The sequence below is a fragment of the Homarus americanus genome, unplaced genomic scaffold, assembly GCF_018991925.1.
Source record: "Homarus americanus isolate GMGI-L3 unplaced genomic scaffold, GMGI_Hamer_2.0 scaffold6317, whole genome shotgun sequence".
Taxonomy (NCBI): Eukaryota; Metazoa; Arthropoda; class Malacostraca; order Decapoda; family Nephropidae; genus Homarus; species Homarus americanus.
In genome coordinates, this window is record NW_024730668.1 from 1,359,950 (window position 1) to 1,380,445 (window position 20,496).

Here is a 20,496-nt window from a genome sequence, read left to right on the forward strand (position 1 = left end):
TATACTTGGTCGTTATTGTTCTCCATTCGTTTTTGTATTTTCACTATATAGGAAATTTTCCTGATTATTTACGGTAAAACGTTTTCACATGTTCGTCCCTCTTCTTGTGTTATAAGGTTCCGGGAAAGGCGAAACAGGGCCTGACAGGTGTAAAAGTTCATGGCTACTAGGTAAGTGACTCTAGTGTGCAGTAAATCTCCATTTGGTCAGTGGTAGCGTCAGGATGGCGGCCATCCCGGGGCCCGCCCGGCAACACACTGTTTTTAACCCAGGCCTCCTGCTTCTGCTAGCCTGCAGGGGGGAGGGGGTGCCCCTAGCACACACCCCCCCCCCCCCTGGAACAACATGCAAAATGAAAGTCAGTGTTGGCAGGGTGTGTTTTGATGACGGGCAGCCTGAAGTAGAACGGATGGTGGAAATCGTGAGGCCAGGAATAGCTCACACAACGAAGAACGAAGGTGAAGTTTGCAAGTGATGGAAAAACTTGTCAGAGTTCGTGAAGTTCAGAGAAAATGGATTGTGTCAGAGAGGAAAATAGTCCGTTGAAGGTAATGAAGGTGTTACGGGAGGTGCCCCGTCGTGCTCCTGGGCGGACGTAACGGCCACAGATGTAGGAACATGATGCGGTTCATTCTTGAAGGCATGACCATGTGTTCAGGGAGGATGGTGGGGTGAAGTACGTCCTATTTCGTGTGGGCGGGGTTAGCTGACTCCTGAGGAAGAGCATGCGGGCCTCTCCTGCTGGGGGGTAGTGGTACGGCGCGTGATGTCTATCCTGGATGTGGATGATGGCACTCCCACACCCTCCTCCTCCACACTACCACGCCCACCCAGGAGCCCTGACTTTCATACATGGGCCACTTACCGCATCCACCCACCGCCATTGAGGGGCGAAGTGTACGGTTTAAAGGTGGATGGGTTCAGTTAAGAAGCAAATAGACAGGGATTGATATATACTGACAACTTGTGGGCCATATTGAGACGACTAGGTACTATACTTTTACATAAAAAACCGGCCCTTGATGAAGGAACAGCCAATAGCTATGTGATGTGAGGCATCCTGCTGGCATAAGACAGGAAGGGGCGTGGCAGAGAGGAAGGAAGGACGGGGCGCGGCCTTGACATTCACTGATTTTGGCAAAGGTGACGGAGGGCCAAGTAGAAAGTGTGAGAAGGCCCAGGGGCGGAGCTTCTTACATTTGTTCCCAGGTGAGGTGCTACACGTGCACCGAGGCCGCTGTTTTTGTCTCATAGTTGGGCTAAACAGAGTGGAGAGGATAATGTTAGTTCCCCCTTATATACGAATACTAGACTCTCTGAATGAACCTCATGTTAATGGTTCACAGGGTTCTTGTTTGATCGCTTGTCGATGCCGGGTGTGGGCAATGTTTCTGAAATGAAAGAGAGAAGGGATGCTTCTTTTGTTTTGTTGATGAAGTATGTTGTGTTTGTGTGGTGGTGGTGGTAGTGTTGTTGTTGTGCGTGGCGGCACATGGTGGCTGGAGGGAGGATGGTGGGGGTGGGTGCGGCGCTGCTGCTGCTGCTGTATTGATCGTTGCTGCTGCTGCTGCTCCCAAACTGCCGCCGTCACCACCACTACCATTACGTCTTACCCGGCACCCTTCCACGCCTCCGCCACGCCCGTACGCCCACACTCTTCTTTGTGAATGCTCACTAACACGAGGGAATGGAAGAACTCGTCATTGATCCTTTCGGCATATTTGTGTGGTTCCATGATGCTAGGGAGAGGGTAGGCTGGGGAAGGGACTACGTATGGCGACCGTCGGCAGCCAGCATGCTGGGACGTGAGACCACTACGTTATCGTGGCTCGTGGCAGCCAGGACACCGTCGTCTCCGTTAACGCTAGCTCCTCCAACCGTTTCGGCGGTCACCAGGCATGATAACCACCACTTTACCAAGTGACAATCACCGTCTAGGGTGACCGAGGCCGTAGGGGTTGACGCGTGAGTCATACTGTCTTTGTAGCACCTCCCCCTCCCCTTCACCGTCCTCCCGCCCCCTCCTCCATAGCACCTCCCCAGTAAACGGGGGCGTCGCCCCTCAGTCAGGCGTGCGGTGGCAACTCGGACGGTGCCACAATCTCAGCTCCGTCCCGCTCTTGTCCCTTCTGTGATCGCGACGTGCTTTGGCGCAGTGTGTGGTGGTCACGGTGTTGTGTCGCATTGTTTAGCTCGTGAGGCAGCGATCGCCCCAGCGTGGTGTGGCGGACGGGGTGTCAACCACTGTAGGCCATGTAAGCCAAAACGTCCCCATTAGTGCCCTTGTCTCACCCTCCTTGACCCAACACCTGGGTCTTCTTCCTGTCGTCTCAGGGAAGGCAAAGTGCTTGAGGCTTAGATTAGGGCTGTGATGGTGGTGGTAGATGGTAGTAGGTGGTCAGGACCCACAGCGTGGGCCCTTAGAGGTCGGTGAGGGTCCCGTGTTTTTCATAACCCCTAGGGAGAAGAGGGACGCATTAAGACCAGTGAGTGAGGATGGTTAGTGGCAGGGTGCGTGAGGTGGGAGTGCTGGAGTGGCCTGGCTGCTGGACTTATCAACCATCATTGATTGTGTGTGTGTGGTTGGTGGTGGCTTGATCAATACCCGCCCATCACAACTTCCTCCCGCTGCCCCCTTGAGCTAGCTGCCTCTGCTGGGTACGCGACTGGGCTCTGGCTGGCTGGCTGCCCGTCCCTGGCTTGTTACCATCTGCCGTCCTAGGGCACCTGCCATTAAGTAACATCATTTGAAGGGGCTCCTGGTTGTAAAACACCAAAATAACAAGAACTTACAGCCGATGACCTGGGTCAGCCCTCGACGTCACTATGTCCAAGGCCATTAACTCCTACCGAATGTGAGTACTTAGTGTATTGATAACTTTGTAAGTAACTTATGGTCGTGAAAACAGTTTAAAGGGATTTAGGTTTGTTTGACAGTTGGTGACGGCTATGTGACCACGTGCGGTAATAAACATTACGAGAGATGGTGAATTCATCAGCGCTAGACGAGATCAAGACTGGCTCAGCTGATACCAGAGGGCAAGCACCGACCTCCGCATTTATTAAGATGTCTGCGAGATTTGATTTTAATGACATGTTAAGGTGGCAAGTATTACTTAGGTGACTATGGTATGTACGAAAAGTTTGACAGTACATGTGCGTGATTTGATAGTATACAGTACAATTCTTATGCTGCTTCACATAACACTTCACGCCGTTTTACAGGATCTGTCACATAAGCACATTTGACTGTTAATTGATTTTTATGGACAGATGAGTATTAGATCCTTAAAATAATACATTGGCATAACCTCCTTTCGTAAATGTAAAACAGTGTACAGTTGCTGTAGAATTATAGTAGTAAAAACAGTTAAATTTTTCTCGTAAAAAATGAAGATATCATGATTAGTGTTGTCAATATTAATATTATCACACACCCACACACTCTCTCTCTCTCTCTCTCTCTCTCTCTCTCTCTCTCTCTCTCTCTCTTTTGCTTTAGACGTAGTTTTGATCAATAATGTTATTCTATGGTACACAAATTAATATTTTAATTGCAATTTGAAATTTGTTTTTTTGCAAGGTTAATCTAATATGGAGAGATTATGAATAAATTTGCTTAAATGTACCATCCATGCATATTTTCATAAATAAACTATGCCCCGTCTGTCTGTCTGTGCGTTTTATATACTCGGCCACCATTATCATTTCCACACAATTCTTTCATTTTACACCATCCAGTCTATGTTCAAACCCCCATCAAATTCGGCTTCAATCTTGGCAATCCTCCTCTTTCATACCCGTATTTGACTGGTATGTATGAATGTGTAAGTTAAAGTACTAATTGGTGTAACACACACACACACACACACACGCACTCCATAACGGTTCGTTGTCTCCCTAAGTATTCAACTTTTTACCCATAGTTTTACCCACCACTTTACATTACTTGACGATCTTTCGCCTTTCATTACCTCAGTTTTTTTTATTATTTCACTGATTCCACTTAATTTTGCGTTTACATTAAACTTCATTCTTGTACATAACGTCATAAACTGCTACTGGTTAAATAACGCGCGCGCACACTTTTTTTTCCACGTGAAACGTAAAAAACTGGTCTATCTGGGACCTTTTGGGACATTTATTATAAAACCATTCTCTCTCTCTCTCTCTCTCTCTCTCTCTCTCTCTCTCTCTCATGTGCACGCACACTGAAGCACGCTCGTTCACTTTCATTCACTCGCTTACTCCATTGCACTGCATTCGTTGAATCAATCAATTCCGGTAAAAGGTGGGAAGGGGAAGACTTAACGGAAAGTAGTGAGTATTTCAGCGAACATTCTAGAAACAAATTCTTTTTTGTAGGATCACACTAGCAAATGGGTGTGTGATGGATCACTCCTGCAACTTGCTAATAATAATAATAATTAACGGTTTATTGAAGGAGCATGGCAGCCGGAAGGCTGAAAATATTTACATAATTGGGAAATGAGTCTCTTGATTTACAAATAATATACAAGTAACATAAGTGATACAAATATGATATATAATGACTAGGTGGGGAGAAGCTCAAACTACAGGGCATTTCAACAAAGTGACAGTGCAAAAAGTAAGATTGACTGGGAGTGAATACACTGGTTGATTACAAGTTATTGATAATTTTTACAATGGTTGGGACTGGGCTGTTCTTATAGCGATCATTCAGCAATTCTCGGACGAGGTATCTCGGGTGGTAGTAGGAGCCGGTGTGGAGGATGGTGCAGAAGCTTCTTACCAAATTTGCAGATGAGGTCGTGGTGATGGTCAGTGAGAGCCGAGAGGGTCAGTGTGTTGAGTGCTTCTTGATATGTGGAGTAGGAAGGGGGTGTGTGTATGATGATCACTCCAGCAACTAGCTAATGTGTGATGGATTCTTCTAGCAACTAGCTAATGTGTGATGGATCACTCCAGCAACTAGGTAATGTGTGGTGGATCATTCCAGCAACTAGCTAATGTGTGATGGATCACTCGAAGTAGCTGATGTGTGATGGATCACTCCAGCAACTAGCTAATGTGTGATGGATCACTCGAAGTAGCTGATGTCTGATGGATCACTCCAGCAACTATCTATTGTGTGTGTGTGTGTGTGTGATGAATCACTCCAGCAACTAGCTAATGTGTGATGGATCCCTTCAGCAACTATCTATTGTGTGTGTGTGTGTGTGTGATGGATCACTCCAGCAACTAGCTAGTGTGTGATGGATCACTCCAGCAACTAGCTAGTGTGATGGATCACTCCAGCAACTAGCTATGTGTGATGATCACCCAGCAACTAGCTAGTGTGTGATGGATCACTCCAGCAACTAGCTAGTGTGTGATGGATCACCCAGCAACTAGCTAATGTGTGATGAATCACTCCAGCAACTAGCTGTGTGATGGATCACTCCAGCCAGCATGATCACTAGCAACTAGCTAGTGTGTGATGGATCACTCCAGCAACTAGCTAGTGTGTGATGGATCACTCCAGCAACTAGCTAATGTGTGATGGATCACTCCAGCAACTTGCTAGTGTGTGATGGATCACTCCAGCAACTAGCTAATGTGTGATGGATCACTCCAGCAACTTGCTAGTGTGTGATGGATCACTCCAGCAACTAGCTAGTGTGTGATGGATCACTCCAGCAACTAGCTAGTGTGTGATGGATCACTCCAGCAACTAGCTAGTGTGTGATGGATCACTCCAGCAACTAGCTATGTGTGATAATCACTCCAGCAACTAGCTAGTGTGTGATGGATCACTCCAGCAACTAGCTAGTGTGTGATGGATCACTCCAGCAACTAGCTATGTGTGATGATCACTCCAGCAACTAGCTAGTATGTGATGGATCACTCCAGCAACTAGCTAGTGTGTGATGGATCACTCCAGCAACTAGCTAGTGTGTGATGGATCACTCCAGCAACTAGCTATGTGTGATAATCACTCCAGCAACTAGCTAGTGTGTGATGGATCACTCCAGCAACTAGCTAGTGTGTGATGGATCACTCCAGCAACTAGCTATGTGTGATGATCACTCCAGCAACTAGCTAGTATGTGATGGATCACTCCAGCAACTAGCTAGTATGTGATGGATCACTCCAGCAACTAGCTAGTATGTGATGGATCACTCCTGCAACTAGTTAGTGTGTGATTGTACTCAAACAATATAACAGAGGTACTCGAACTTCATTTAACAAAGGTACTCGAACCATCCAACCACGAGCGAACTCGTAGCAATGGTTTTAAATTGGACAAATTTAGATTTAGGCGCGAGATAGGTAAACATTGGTTTGGAAATATAGTAGTGGATGAGTGGAACAAGTTGCCAAACATCATCTTTATCTCGAACACGATGGGTAGTTTCAAACATAGGTTGGATGGATATATGAGCGATTGGGGTTGGGTGTAAATGGGACTACCCGGTATGGGCAAATAGGCCCGCTGCAGTTTCCTCCATTCTTATGTTCTTTTGGATCACCAACAACCAGCTAGTGTTTGATGGATCACTCCAGCAACTAGCTAATGTGTGTGTGATGAATCACTCCAACAACTAGCTGGTGTGATGGATCAATACAGCAACTAGCTAGTGTGTAATGAATCACTCCAGCAAATAGCTAATGCATGAGGAATCATTCCAGCAACTAGCTAGTGTGTGATGGATCACTCCAGCAACTAGCTAATGTGTGTGTGATGAATCACTCCAACAACTAGCTGGTGTGATGGATCAATACAGCAATTAGCTAGTGTGTGATGGATCACTCCAGCAACTAGCTAATGTGTGTGTGATGAATCACTCCAACAACTAGCTGGTGTGATGGATCAATACAGCAATTAGCTAGTGTGTGATGGATCAATACAGCAACTAGCTAGTGTGTAATGAATCACTCCAGCAAATAGCTAATGCATGATGAATCATTCCAGCAACTAGCTAGTGTGTGATGGATCACTCCAGCAACTAGCTAGTGTGTGATGGATCATTCCAACAATTAGCTAGTGTGATGGATCAATACAGCAACTAGCTAGTGTGTGATGGATCATTCCAACAATTAGCTAGTGTGATGGATCAATACAGCAACTAGCTAGTGTGTGATGAATCACTCCAGCAAATAGCTAATGCGTGATGGATCACTCCAACTAGCTAGTGTGTGATGGATATTCCAGCATCTAGCTAATGGCGATGGATCACTCCAGCAACTAGTTGTAATGAGAAAAATCTCACTCAAGAAGGTACAGGAAGAATTTATAATAGGATTGTAAAGTGAAGAAAGTTGATAGCGTGGCCAAATAGTTATCGAGTTGTAAATATTTTCTTGGGGGAAATCTTCAAACAACAATTCTAAGTACAGCTGTTTATTAGTTAAATGAATGGCATTGACACATTAATAAATCATTAAATTGACGTTACTAGACAATGACTCCTGGACACAATCATGAAATGGATACAGTTCCCTCATAAGTACTCGCCCTATGGATCACCCTGACAATGACTCACGTGTGACCTGAGGGAGGCCCAGCAGGTGGGGACTCTGACTGCAGGGCCTGGTACTCCTGGAGAGAGTGATCCCGGCGGGCACTGGTCTCTGTCTCCTGTGGGAGCCTAGGTGCTGGGAAGGGAAGTTCCCCTCCCGATCTCGACATGTGACGAGTGTGTCTGACTCTGGGTTCTGTTTCTGTCTGTTTCACTGATGCCTGGAAGGGGCTCGAGGGCCCTTTTATTGGAGGTCCCAGGCCGACAGGTGTCGTCTCCTAATTATCACTAATATTGGTGTGTCTGGACAGGTGTGTTTGATCAGGTGCTTGTTGGGTCACTGGTCATGTCGCTTATCGTGGTACGCCGGTCGGTAATGCTTCCTAATTATTACCACCCTGGGTGTGTCTGGCCAGGTGTGTTTGGTCAGGTTCGGTGTACTGGATGGAGGGCAGTTTCTTGATTCAACAAGATCATGTCGCCTAATCTCCCAACACACGGTGGCAAAAACTCCTTTTCCTTTCGTGACCTTTGTTGGATCAGATATTAATCTCATTTAATTACTGTAGGGTGGGTCAACTTAGATGGGTGTGCACCTGGCCATCTAGTTACTGCTGTATGCTTTGGTCTGATTGAAAATCATTACACCTCCCGCCATAACCAAAGCTTCCATACCAGAGAACTGATGACACATATAGACAGTGACCATGGTACTATCATGTGCAGTATCTAGAATAGTCCCTGAGGCGAAAATGTAGCCTCACATTTAAAACAAAAATAACCGCTACCTATCGGCAGCACTTCCCTCAACTTACTGATATGCATGTTTTTCTTCCGACTTGGTTTGGTGTAACAAATTTCACTACACCTCCCGCTAAGATCAAGGCTTCCATGCCAGGAGAAATGACACGGTGACCGTAGTATGTGCTCCACTAGAATAGCATCTGAGAAAAAATGCATTTTCACATTTTACAAATAATAACATGTTACATGGCCTTGTCAGCCAATGTCAAAATGATGATAACCTAATCAGCAGTATGGCTGCAACTTTGCATTAGGTAGTACAAAACGTTGATCAAATGAACTCGGAAAAAGTGACTAGTCTTTCTTGAATAATAATAAAAACAATATATGTGGTAAATGTTATCAGATGTAGCGGAATGAAATACTTCACTATTCACAAAAAAATGCGCCTTCTTTCACAAGTTAGTGTTTTTGGTTTTGTTTTTCTTTCCCAAGCATTATACATATACAACAGCAGTACGGTAGTGTGGCCCAGCATGGCTCACCATCTCCACCAGCTGGTATCATGGGTACTGGCAGTACTGTACTAGCTAATGTGTGATGGATCACTCCAGCAACTAGCTTATGTGTGATGGATCACTCCATAAATCAATCACTATTGGCAGGGCCTCTCACTAGACCAGTTCGCTTGAGGAACCTTCGGAGAACTGAGGATACTAATTATCAGTATTGTTGACTAATATTTAAATAACGTCTGTTTGAAAGTTTTTCCAGAAACCATTGGTGACAGATGTGATGGTCTCTTGTCCTTATCTCAAATCTTACTATTGGCGCCCGTCCTAATGTGCTCCAGCTTTAATGACCCTCAGTCTCCATATCAAATGTGTCAGTACTTGCTCTTATCTAATATGCTATAGGACTAGGTGTGTGTGTGTGTCTGTCTGTCTGTCTGTCTGTCTGTCTGTCTGTCTGTTTGTTCTGGGCAGCCGAAACGGCACAATCGTTTTTCATCAAACTTGGTGGAAAAATCGCAAAAAATTCGTGGAGTGGAACAAACCTGGTCCCATGTCGATGGTTTCTTTAGGAAGGCATTAGTTAACAATTTTATTTACGATGGAAAACATGCAAGTCTACGGACTTGGCGCACCCTAATTAACCGTGCAAGTCTACGGACTTGGAGCACCCTAATTAACCATGCAAGTCTACGGACTTGGCTCACCCTCATTCGCTGTACGCTGTCACGAGCGTTCAAACTTTCACAAGGGCACGAAGGGCCCGCGACCACTTGTAAATACTACTATCCTAGCGACTTCTCTGTGTTCGCAGGCATTCTTTTGTGTCCTGCTCCACGTATTCATGGAGTCAACGAACGCTTGGTCTTGGTGTGTTTTACTGACACTTCCCGAGGCAGTTTACTGTTTTAGTTCTGTTTTTATGGTGTTCCCAACACGTCCAGTTGATGTTTAGCAACGAAATATATACAGCGTATTTTGGGGGAGGACTGATGCGTGCGAGAGTTTGGTGTGTGAAGGAGCTCGAGAGGACGTAAGGCACTTGAGAGATCTTACCTCTGACTGTTTAGTGTTGAAACTTTTCTTATTGAACCAACTGTTGCTGTTTCAAGGACTTGTAAAAACTCTCTAGTAATTGAGAGCTTTTCCTCGGTGTAACTGATGGCTTTTGGGGGAATGAAGGTGAAATTAATAAACATTTAAGGGAACAAAAACTAAATTTTTAACGCTTAATGGAATAAAGACAATAACTCCAGGAAACAAAAGTGAAATTGTATTTCTAAACGTGCAAGGTAACAAGTGTATTTATTTAATTAGAAAGGAAGAAAAATGTAACTCCTGACACTTAAAGGAATTTACTGGTGAAAGTGTGTGGAGATTATAGCAGGTGTTTTCTTTGACTAAAGTAAGCACTTATCGCCTCTGATCTCGCCTTTTACTTAATCCTTATAGGGAACGAAAGCTCAGATATTGTAGAATAAAATATTAAATAATATTCACAACACTGGAAGATTAAACTTTTAACGTTTTAATGGATGCTACCTTCAGTGTTTTGTACACGTTAATTTTGTCCTTTTAATGTTTATCTATCGTTTTTAATCGCGAATGTATAATGAGAAGTACGTGTAGTGCACTGCACTGTACTGTAGTTGTGATGCCGTGTGTGCGTTCGTACATGTGTGTGTTTTGGAGGAGATAAATCTTTAAGTATGTATAAGTGTGTGTGTTCGTAAATATATGTAGGTATGAGTGTTTACACGCAGACTGTGTGGATGGTGGTATAAATTTCCTTTTGTATGGAGGGACACCACAGACAACATGAAGCAATAATGGACAATCCTCATGCTCCGTTTGTGTCGCGGGGCTGGATGACGTAAGATTTGGTTTACTGCTTCATGACTTGCATCGTTGTGACGTGTTGTTTTCTATAATCAGTATCTTTCAGCTTTATTTACCGAGTTGTGGCCGCTATTCTACTCACAAATTTTATGGTGGGTAAATATTACCCCACAGCGTGAGTGTCTGTACCTCAGATTCCAGTGACCTAACCTAGGTTGAGTGTCGACCTCGAAAACAAGATTGTGTGGTCATTACACACACACACACACACACACACACACACACACACACACTGGAGGAATCTGTTAATTTCATTCTTGCATTGACAGTAATGTTAGTTGTTTCTCCAATCAACTGCACCCTTCCTTAATGGGGTTCACAAGGTGGATCCACACGCCTTAAAAAGCTCTGAGTTCAGTAGTCCGTAATATTTATAATACCTACAGTGGGTCATGTTAAGGTTACTGGTAGCTTCCCTGATCAAGTGTATCAGGAGAGGCATTAGACGGGGTGTGCAGGTGAAGCGCCTGCCTGCAATTATCATGGTGTGGGAAGGTCAGGCAGGGAGGAGCAGCGCTATTACTGTGTGTAAGAGAGATGTTTTGTATATTGGTTTATAGATTATTATTGGTTAGACCCATGACGCAGGTAGCAGGTTATGACTCGAGGTCAGAACGTGGCTCTAATCTGTCCAGAAAAATTGTTTGTTATTCATCACATCTTTTGAAATATAGTTAGGTTTCACGCCATATCGCGGGCTTCCTTGTCTTCAGTAGAGGTCCTGGGGTTTACTTAGCGTTGATACCATGGGACTTCATACTGTACTTAGGCAGGTTGTTGTGTGGCTCACAGTGTGAGGGACGTCCTCGCCCACAAGCAGACGTGTTCCGCTGAGGTTTTATTTGTGTTGTAAAGTAAAGCTAATGTTTGGAGTTTCTTTAAGGGATTGTTATAAAATACGAATTAAGTTGTGTGTTTTGGTTCATTCTGTAGGTAATTATCGAACTAAGCCCTGCCCAATATAACGCTATTTAACTTAACCAGACTACGTAGCTTAATCAAATCAAACGTAAACCAACCAGAGTTAATCCAAACTAACTTAACTTAATTTAGCTTGAACCTAACCAAACTGCCCAGCCAAGGACCACCATACATAACCTAACCGAATGTAGGATGTTTGGGCCAGGGTGGTTAAAACCTAACCTATCCGTGACCCAAGCGTTCGCTCACCACCTAACCTAACCCACCGAGGATCAAGTGAGGAAGCGTCAACAACTACCGCGCCTTAGTCTTTAATCATCAAGAACATCTAAATATTGACAGCAAACTTGCAGGACGTGATCAAAAGCAAACATACGTTGAAGACAGGAATTACGTGGATGACAGTAGAGTGGGTGGTTGTGTTGACAGCTTCTCCGTGTCCTGTGTGAGGTCTGTGTCGTAATGACACCATCTGTTTAGTTGACTAACCAAGGGCACTCATGGCCTCCGCAACCACACTCACTCTTGCTTCCTATTCCCATGGCACGAGTTGTCTCGTTTAGTACGATACAGCTCACGATATTCATAGCTGGAGCCGTGCCTTAAAAAGTTAATGTTTAGTAATGAAGGTTTTAGGTACTGTTGTTTAAGATATTACCGAGAAAGGTTGTCTGCAACACAGGTTATACAGTAAAATGTGTAAAATTTGTTCCAACAATCATTTCATTCATTACGCTTACCAACGTGAAATGAAGGTCCCAACACGTTTGCTCACAAAACTCCTTCCCTTATAAAACACTTTATTTTTCGGTTGGCAGAACAAGTAACCTAAACTTACAGTAGAACGCAGTACATGGTGATGCCCTGTGTGTGTGTAATAACTGTAAACAGTGTGGTTTAGGCGTAGGTATACTGTACTGAACATTACAGAGCTGCGTTTGTTAGGCATTAAGCTTGTGCCAAGCGTTGCGATACACGTTTAATTCGTGGTTTGGACCGGGACAGAGTTAAAAAACAACGAGGTGGTTCAGTGGTCCTCATTCATGTTTAATACAGGAGTGAATATCATTGCACTGCTGTCGTAAGAGAAACGCAAGTTTTCAACATTTATAAATAGTAAACGGAGCTTATATTACAACAATGGCGACCGTTTGTGTGTTATTGTACAACTTGGTGCAGACAACTCTTAAACTACCTTAGAATATCTTTTTGATAACATTGTCAACTGCCATTACTCCTTATACAGTACTGTACAGTATTAGCTTATTGTTGGTCCTGGTGACTTGTTCACTTGTATCGAGTCACTTGTCATATTTGTCATGACACGTGGCATACTTTAATGACATTTAACTGATTATCTTTTAAAACTTGGACAGTACAATATACATAGGTGTTGATATATACAGCTCGGAGTTAACGCAGTGTACTCGTATATGCTTACACGTTGTTTACTTATATACTGTACAGTACTATAAATGTGAAGGGACCTTTAAAGACATTGGCTAGTGAGGAAGCAGCTGCTGTTATTGAAGTAATATGTAGAACCTGCGGGAAGCGGCAGTGGGAAGATTAAGAGTAAAACTAGGCTCAACTGTGCTCCTCTTGGCTTATTTTATAAGAGCGCCACTGTAGGCAACAGGCGGACCAACTTGCTGGTGCTGGCAGTGTTTTTATGTTGTTGGCTCTCATGTATTGTGTTGAGTGTGAGGCAATGGTGTCCTCAGGCCATTGTCAGTCCCCTTGACCTTCCCGCCCGTGTTGGGTCGGCCGGGTCACAGGCAGGTCGTGTCCGTCGCGTTGTGAGTGTTAAAGTTGTAGGTTTGCACCCTGGCTCAAGAAGTGCTGCACAGTTATACATACACGCTCATGCTCCTTGTTTACTGCAACCAACTGTAGGCTGCTTCAGTATTTGTATGGTACTTTATACAGTAATTAGTAAGAATATTTCACACCAAAATAAACTTACAGTATATTTACATTTAGGATTTGTACAATTGTTAGACTTGTGGCTTGGTGATAGGGGACTAATGACATGCCTGCAGTGTGTGTACGTACCAACGTCGTAAATTGTGGGTGTTTGTTTTCGTCGCAGTGTGCGGGGATGGGCGCTTATCATAGATTGGATTATAAGTTATCAATATCTGACAATCGTGTTGGAAATATTAAAATTTCACTTGGTTCAGTTATCAATAGTGATCAGTTCTCTGTTCCCGTTTAATGAATCATGCCTCACGGTCTCGGGTCACACACACACACACACACACACACACACACACACACACACACACACACACGTAATAAGATAAAAGAACCAACTCGGTCATAAATCACACAATAACATAAAAAAATATTGCTATATACGGTGACTAAATACCTTCGAGTACGATGACAATACCTTGACTACGATGACAATACCTTGAGTGCGATAACCGACTAAATACCGTGAGTACGATGACCGACTAAATACCGTGAGTACGATGACCGACTAAATACCGTGAGTACGATGACCGACTAAATACCGTGAGTACGATGACCGACTAAATCCCTTGGGTACGATGACCGACTAAATCCCTTGGGTACGATGACCGACTAAATCCCTTGGTTACGATGACCGACTAAATCCCTTGGTTACGATGACCGACTAAATCCCTTGGTTACGATGACCGACTAAATCCCTTGATTACGATGACGACTAAATCCTTGGTTACGATGACCGACTAAATCCGGTTACGATGACCGACTAAATCCGGTTACGATGACCGACTAAATCCATGGTAACGATGACCGACTAAATCCTTGGTAACGATGACCGACTAAATCCGGGTACGATGACCGACTAAATCCCTTGGTTACGATGACCGACTAAATCCCTTGGTTACGATGACCGTAAATCCCTTGGTTACGATGACCGACTAAATACTTGGTTGATGACCGACTAAATCCCTTGGTTACGATGACCGACTAAATCCCATGGTTACGATGACCGACTAAATCCCTTGGTTACGATGACCATCGACTAAATCCCTTGGTAACGATACTAAATCCCTTGGTACGATGACCGACTAAATCCCTTGGGTACGATGACCGACTAAATCCCTTGGTTACGATGACCGACTAAATCGCCCGATGTTACGATGACCGACTAAATCCTGGGTACGATGACCGACTACACCCCGGGATGTACGTGATGACTACACCGGGGTACGATGACCGCCGACTAAACCCGGAAGAAGGGGAATTGATAATGGCTTATGAACGGTCTAATTAACTGGGTGAATGGGCTACGAACTAACACTGTCATCCATTGAGTGTATCTGGTGAATTAACCGGGGGGGGGGGTGTAGGGGATCACTGTGGCTGAATTGGCTCTGGTGGAGTGAGTGTCACTGCCATCTAGGCCTAGCGACCTGTTTTTGATTATACTGTATATGAGCATTCAACTACGGAAGGAAAGGGGGAGCATCTTGAGCATGTAACTACGGAACGGAAGGGGGAGCATCTTGAGCATGTAACTGCGGAAGGGAAAGGGGAGCATCTGAGTCCCAACGCTTTTCACATGTAATTACGATGCCATCCCCAGAGCCTGTTATACAGTAGTGTAGGTTGAGGTCACAACACCCTCAAGTCATGGATTAGGTTTATTGTGTCGGTAAGAGAACTAGAGTGAGTTGCGTGGTCGTGTTACTTAGTGATGGGGCTATTTAAGTGTTGCGAGTGTTGCAGTTCTTGAAGTAGCAGTGACAACAACAAAAAGAGTGGTAGTAGCAGTAATTAGTAGCAGTGATAACATTAGTAACAGTCATCTTTAGGTAGCAGTGACAAAAAAAGTAGTAGTGGTAATCTTGGAGTAGCACTGACAACGACAATAATAGTATCAGTGACAACAATAATAATAGTATCAGTGACAACAATAATAATAGTAGCAGTGACAACAACAATGATAATAGAAACAGTGACAACAATAATAATAGTAGCAGTGACAACAACAATAATAATAGTAGCAGTGACAACAACAATAATAATAGTAGCAGTGACAACAACAATAATAATAGAAACAGTGACAACAATAATAATAGAAACAGTGACAACAATAATAATAGCAGTGACAACAATAATAATAATAGAAACAGTGACAACAACAATAATAATAGTAGCAGTGACAACAACAATAATAATAAACAGTGACAACAATAATAATAATAGTAGTAGTAGTCCTGAATTAGTATCATTATCACCATCATCATCATCATTTCTATACAAGGTTAATTACCTTTCATTCAGCCACAAAATTGTATGCAAATTCTGTTTAGTGTTTTGGGGAATCATGACGTAGTTCAATTATTCTTTCAACTTTAATTATTCCGGCAACTAAAAATAGCCATCAAGGTGAGCGAGTCCAGAATATACATATACCTCATTACACAACGCTAAATGTACTGTACCAGACTACACTACCGTACTTTATTGTTAACCTGGAGGGAATTAAACAGTGTGCCGTTAACGGATGGAGGAGTTTGACTGAACGTTATTATTTATGTCGATAGTTGTTGAACTTATTTAACAAAGTCATCTAAATAGTGATTTAGAATTTTTAGTTTTAACTGTTTATTTACTTGTTTTGTTTTTGATGTTGAGTGAACTTGGATAAATTATATCGGTTCTCTCTCATTTTCATTAAAGTCTTAAACAATGAGGAAACAAATTTCGTAAAGGCATGTTTTTTTTATTTAAGATATTATTGAGAAATAATTGTTATCAAGTATATGTTATCATTCTTGATAAAAAACAAAGGGGGAAACACTAATATGAGGTGGAGGAGTGTGTGGGCGAGGAGGTGGAGGAGTGTGTGGACGAGGAGGTGGAGGAGTGTGTGGACGAGGAGGTGGAGGAGTGTGTGGACGACGAGGAGGTGGAGGAGTGTGTGGACGACGAGGAGGTGGAGGTGTGTGGACGACGGAGGTGGAGGTGTGTGGACAGGTGGAGGAGGTGGAGGGAGGAGGTGGAGGTGTGTGGACGGGAGGTGGAGGTGTGTGGACGGGGAGGTGGAGGTGTGTGGACGACGACTGGGCGGTGGAGGTGCGTGGACGAGGAGGTGGAGGAGGAGGAGTAGGGAGTGTGTGGACGGGGAGGTGGAGGGGTGTGGACGACGAGGAGGAGTAGGAGTGTGTGGACGACGAGGAGGTGGAGGAGTGTGTGGACGACGAGGAGGTGGAGGTGTGGACGACGAGGAGGTAGAGAGTGTGTGGACGACGAGGTGGAAGGAGTGTGTGGACGAGGAGGTGGAGGAGGAGTAGGAGAGTGTGGACGAGGAGGTGTGTGTGTGTGTAAGAGGAGGAGGAGTATGTGTGTGTGTGTGTGTGGAAGAGAAGGAGGAGGAGGAGGAGTGTGTGTGTGGAAGAAGAAGAAGAGGAGGTAATAATAATAATAATAATAATAATAATAATAATTATTAACGGTTTATTGAAAAAGTTCTGCAGCCCGAAGGCTGAAAATATACATTGGACATAAATGACTTATTACATACATTGGTGGTTTAACAAAAGCCTTCATTAGAGAAAGGTAAAGGAACATACAGTGAACATACAGATTAATGTAGGTGTTCAACTGCAAACTCGTAGTGTAGTAACTCCCTCCCAGATGGTGTTAGGAGGGGCCTCACGTGGTGTAGTAACTCTCTCACAGATGGTGTTATGAGGGGCATCACGTGGTGTAGTAATTCCCTCACAGATGGTGTTATGAGGGGCCTGACGTGGTGTAGTAATTCCCTCACAGATGGTGTTATGAGGGACCTCACGTGGTGTAGCAATTCCCTCACAGATGGTGTGATGAGGGACTTGACGTGGTGTAATAATTCCCTCACATATGGTGTTATGAGGGACATGTGGTGTAGTAATTCCCTCACAGATGGTGTTATATGAGTGAGGTTTGGTCCCAGGCCTTCCTATCGTAGACGGATTAACACATCGCTGGTTGTTGTTGGGTCTCACGGTCCGTTATCACTGGGTACCTGGGACCTCACTGTGTGAAGGTTAACTTGGGTACGACTGTTACTGTTGAGTTGTTCTCACTGACTTAAGCACTGTTCACCACTGTTCACCTCTGTTTAACACTGGTTCCGTTCCTTTCCTAAATGAAATTGTAACTTCTGGCGAGAACTTGTTGATATTCCGGTGGGGAGGAGGGTTCAGGGGAGGGGGTTGGTATGGGTCAACTTAACAGTTGACCTGGCTGCTCCGAGAGGAGCGCCAGGTGCGTCTTGACCCTTAAATAATAAATAATAATAATTAACGGTTTATTGAAAGAGCTTGGCAGCCAGAAGGCTGAAAATATACAGTTACATGTTTGGGGAATGGGTTACGAATTACAAATAATATACAAGTAACATAAGTGATACAAATAAGATGTGTGTGTGTGTGTGTGTAAGAGGAGGAGTGAGTGTGTGGAAGAGGAGGAGTGAGTGAGTGTGTGTGTGTGTGTGTGTGTGTGTGTGTGTGTGTGTGTGTGTGTGTGTGTGTGGGTGGAAGAGGTAGGTGTGTCAGAGAGAGGAGTGAGTGAGTGTGTGCGTGTGTGTGTGTGTGTGTGTGTGTGTGTGTGTGTGTGTGTGTGTGTGTGTGTGTGTGGAGAGGAGGAGGAGAGAGTGTGTGGAGGAAGAGGAGGTGTGTGTGTGGGGGGGGAGTGGTGCGTGTGTGGCGGAGGAAGGGAAGAAGAGTGTGTGTGTGTGGGGGGAGGGGAAGGGGGAAGAGTATGTGGCGGAGGAGGAAGAATATGAGGAGGGGGGGGGGGACTCGGTGACAGGACGGGACTGTCTCACCCACTTTGATTCCCGTGACGTCACTGGCGGCAGCGACGGCACATGGCTGGATCTCCCCCAACTCTCACCCCGCCCCTTGTCCCCTTTCCTGCCTCCTGTCTCATATTTCCCGTCGTCTTCTTTCCTTGTTCTAGTTGTTATCACTCGTCGTGCGATAATTCTTACTTCAGGTGTTATGTTTGGGAGAAATTATACCACTGAAATTGGGGAGTTCTCCGTGGTGGAAGACAGGGAGGGAGAAGGATCCTGCTGGATATAATAGTCTGGTGTATTTGTCGGCTGTCCTTGGTCAAATTGATATACTTTGTATTTTTACTGTATACCTGTACTGTCTTAAGTGCATTGGAAACTGTGTGTACACCGGATATCTGCGTTGTCTTTACATGCCAAACCTATTGTAAACTTGTATGATGATTTTACTGAATAAATAATAATATTAATAATAATATTATTATTATTATTATTATTATTTTATTTTATTATTATTTTTATTATTATTATTATTATTATTATTATTATTATTATTATTATTATTATTATTATTATTATTATAATAATAGGAATGTAGGCACAGCGAGAGATGGGAGGAGGCGGAGGTGAGGGGTACGGGAGGGGCGGAGGAGTGTTGGTGGCGCCGCCTCGTCTGGAGTGTCTGCCAGGGAGGGTGGCCAGGCGCCGGACCACCACCACCCGCCTCTCTGTCATGAACAACTAGCTATGTTTATCATGGTACCATCACTCACCGCCTGGATTCTTAAAGTTTTCCATAATATATTACTCTGCGTCGCGCGTTTATTTATTCATTATTTATTTATTTTTAATTTGGATTATATTTTGAGTTTTGTCCGGTGTTTTCCCAGTATCTCTTGTCGATTTAATCTAACATATATTAATCATATACTATACTTGCACTTACTCTAAAACTGTTTTGCATAACAGGGACATGGTATAACCTAACTGGCAGTTATTCAACCTAGCCCCACGGGGATGGGGCTAAACTATCCTTAACCTAACAAATTTTTACTTAATTTAGCAGTGGCGGGAACCTAACAAACATAACCTAATATAACCACCTAAGTAGTGGATTCCCTATTTTATCAGCACGGATTAGGATTACAATCCCATCACGTGGATCATAATGTATCCTCTATACCGAGGAACCTCAACGTCATACATTCGATCGTCTGAATCACACCCTGGATCATCTGAATCACTAGTTGGCAGTATACAGTAATGTTTTGGAAGTGAACAGGAGTCGAACGTCACACACAGGCCGTTTTAATACGCCGCGTATTAAAACGGCCTGTGTGTGTTGAGACTGTGGGTATGAACCACCAAGAAGGAAATAATCAGGGAGTCCTTTTTCTACCTACCACACTCGAGTCATGACTGGATCAATCAGGTCGCTGCTGACGGAGGCTAGTTCTAGTATTTTCTGGAAAAACATGTGTAAGGGAGAGGTATGCGGGGAGTGGGGGCTGACTCGGTAAGTATGACAATTATGAATGATGAATCAAGTGTTGAAACAGTTAAGGGGAATATGGATGGTGGATTAAGGATAGAGGACGGTGAATGGTAATGACTGAAGTGAAGGGACCACCGCGGCCTTCACAGTGGCCGGGGACCGTGCGGTATACACATATGACTCGAGTCACAATAATTGTTGTACTAGGAGGAGTCACGCTACCCACCCACCCACCGACACGCTGTATTGATCGCTTACCTAGAAACCTAAACAATTGTAAACAACAGAAAACTTGCAGGTGTAATATTAAAATAGTTTCCACCTTTTTAGTGTTGAGAAATATGATGTTCTTTGAAATTCAAGTGGAGGGGAAATTTTGCTATTGTAATCAATAAGGGGGAAATTCGTTGGTCAATAAACATATTAGCTAATGCAGGTGTGTGTGTGTGTGTGTGTGTGTGTGTGTGTGTGTGTGTGTGTGTGTGTGTGTGTGTTTTTATTACAGTGAGGTGGTTCTGTAAGGCAGTGTTATTGATCCGTTAACTCGGCCTCGGAGAGAGCTGGGGGCAAGCAGCAGGGGGCAGAGGGGGCAAGAGAGGGGTGGATGGAGGCAACTTTCCTGATCAATACAACTATCCAAACCCCTGAGGACCCCCTTCC

At 44.1% G+C, this 20,496-nt stretch overlaps 1 protein-coding gene across 13 annotated transcripts in view; it reads left to right on the forward strand.

Annotated features, from left to right (window-relative positions):
* The first annotated feature begins 1,946 nt into the window (after positions 1-1,946).
* LOC121867167 (kinesin light chain-like) overlaps positions 1,947-20,496 on the forward strand; it is a 120,205-nt gene continuing 101,655 nt past the window's right edge. For 8 of the 13 annotated variants that reach the window (XR_006089096.1, XR_006089095.1, XR_006089097.1 and 5 more), the window contains exon 1: positions 2,055-2,855. Coding sequence is in view for 8 of the 13 variants with exons in the window: in XM_042366930.1 (XP_042222864.1) it covers positions 2,827-2,855 (29 nt within the window). In the remaining 5 variants the exon portion in view is untranslated. Of the gene's footprint in view, positions 1,966-2,054; positions 2,856-20,496 lie in introns of those variants that run through there. The other 5 variants (XR_006089098.1, XM_042366939.1, XM_042366932.1 and 2 more) reach the window with 2 other exon arrangements.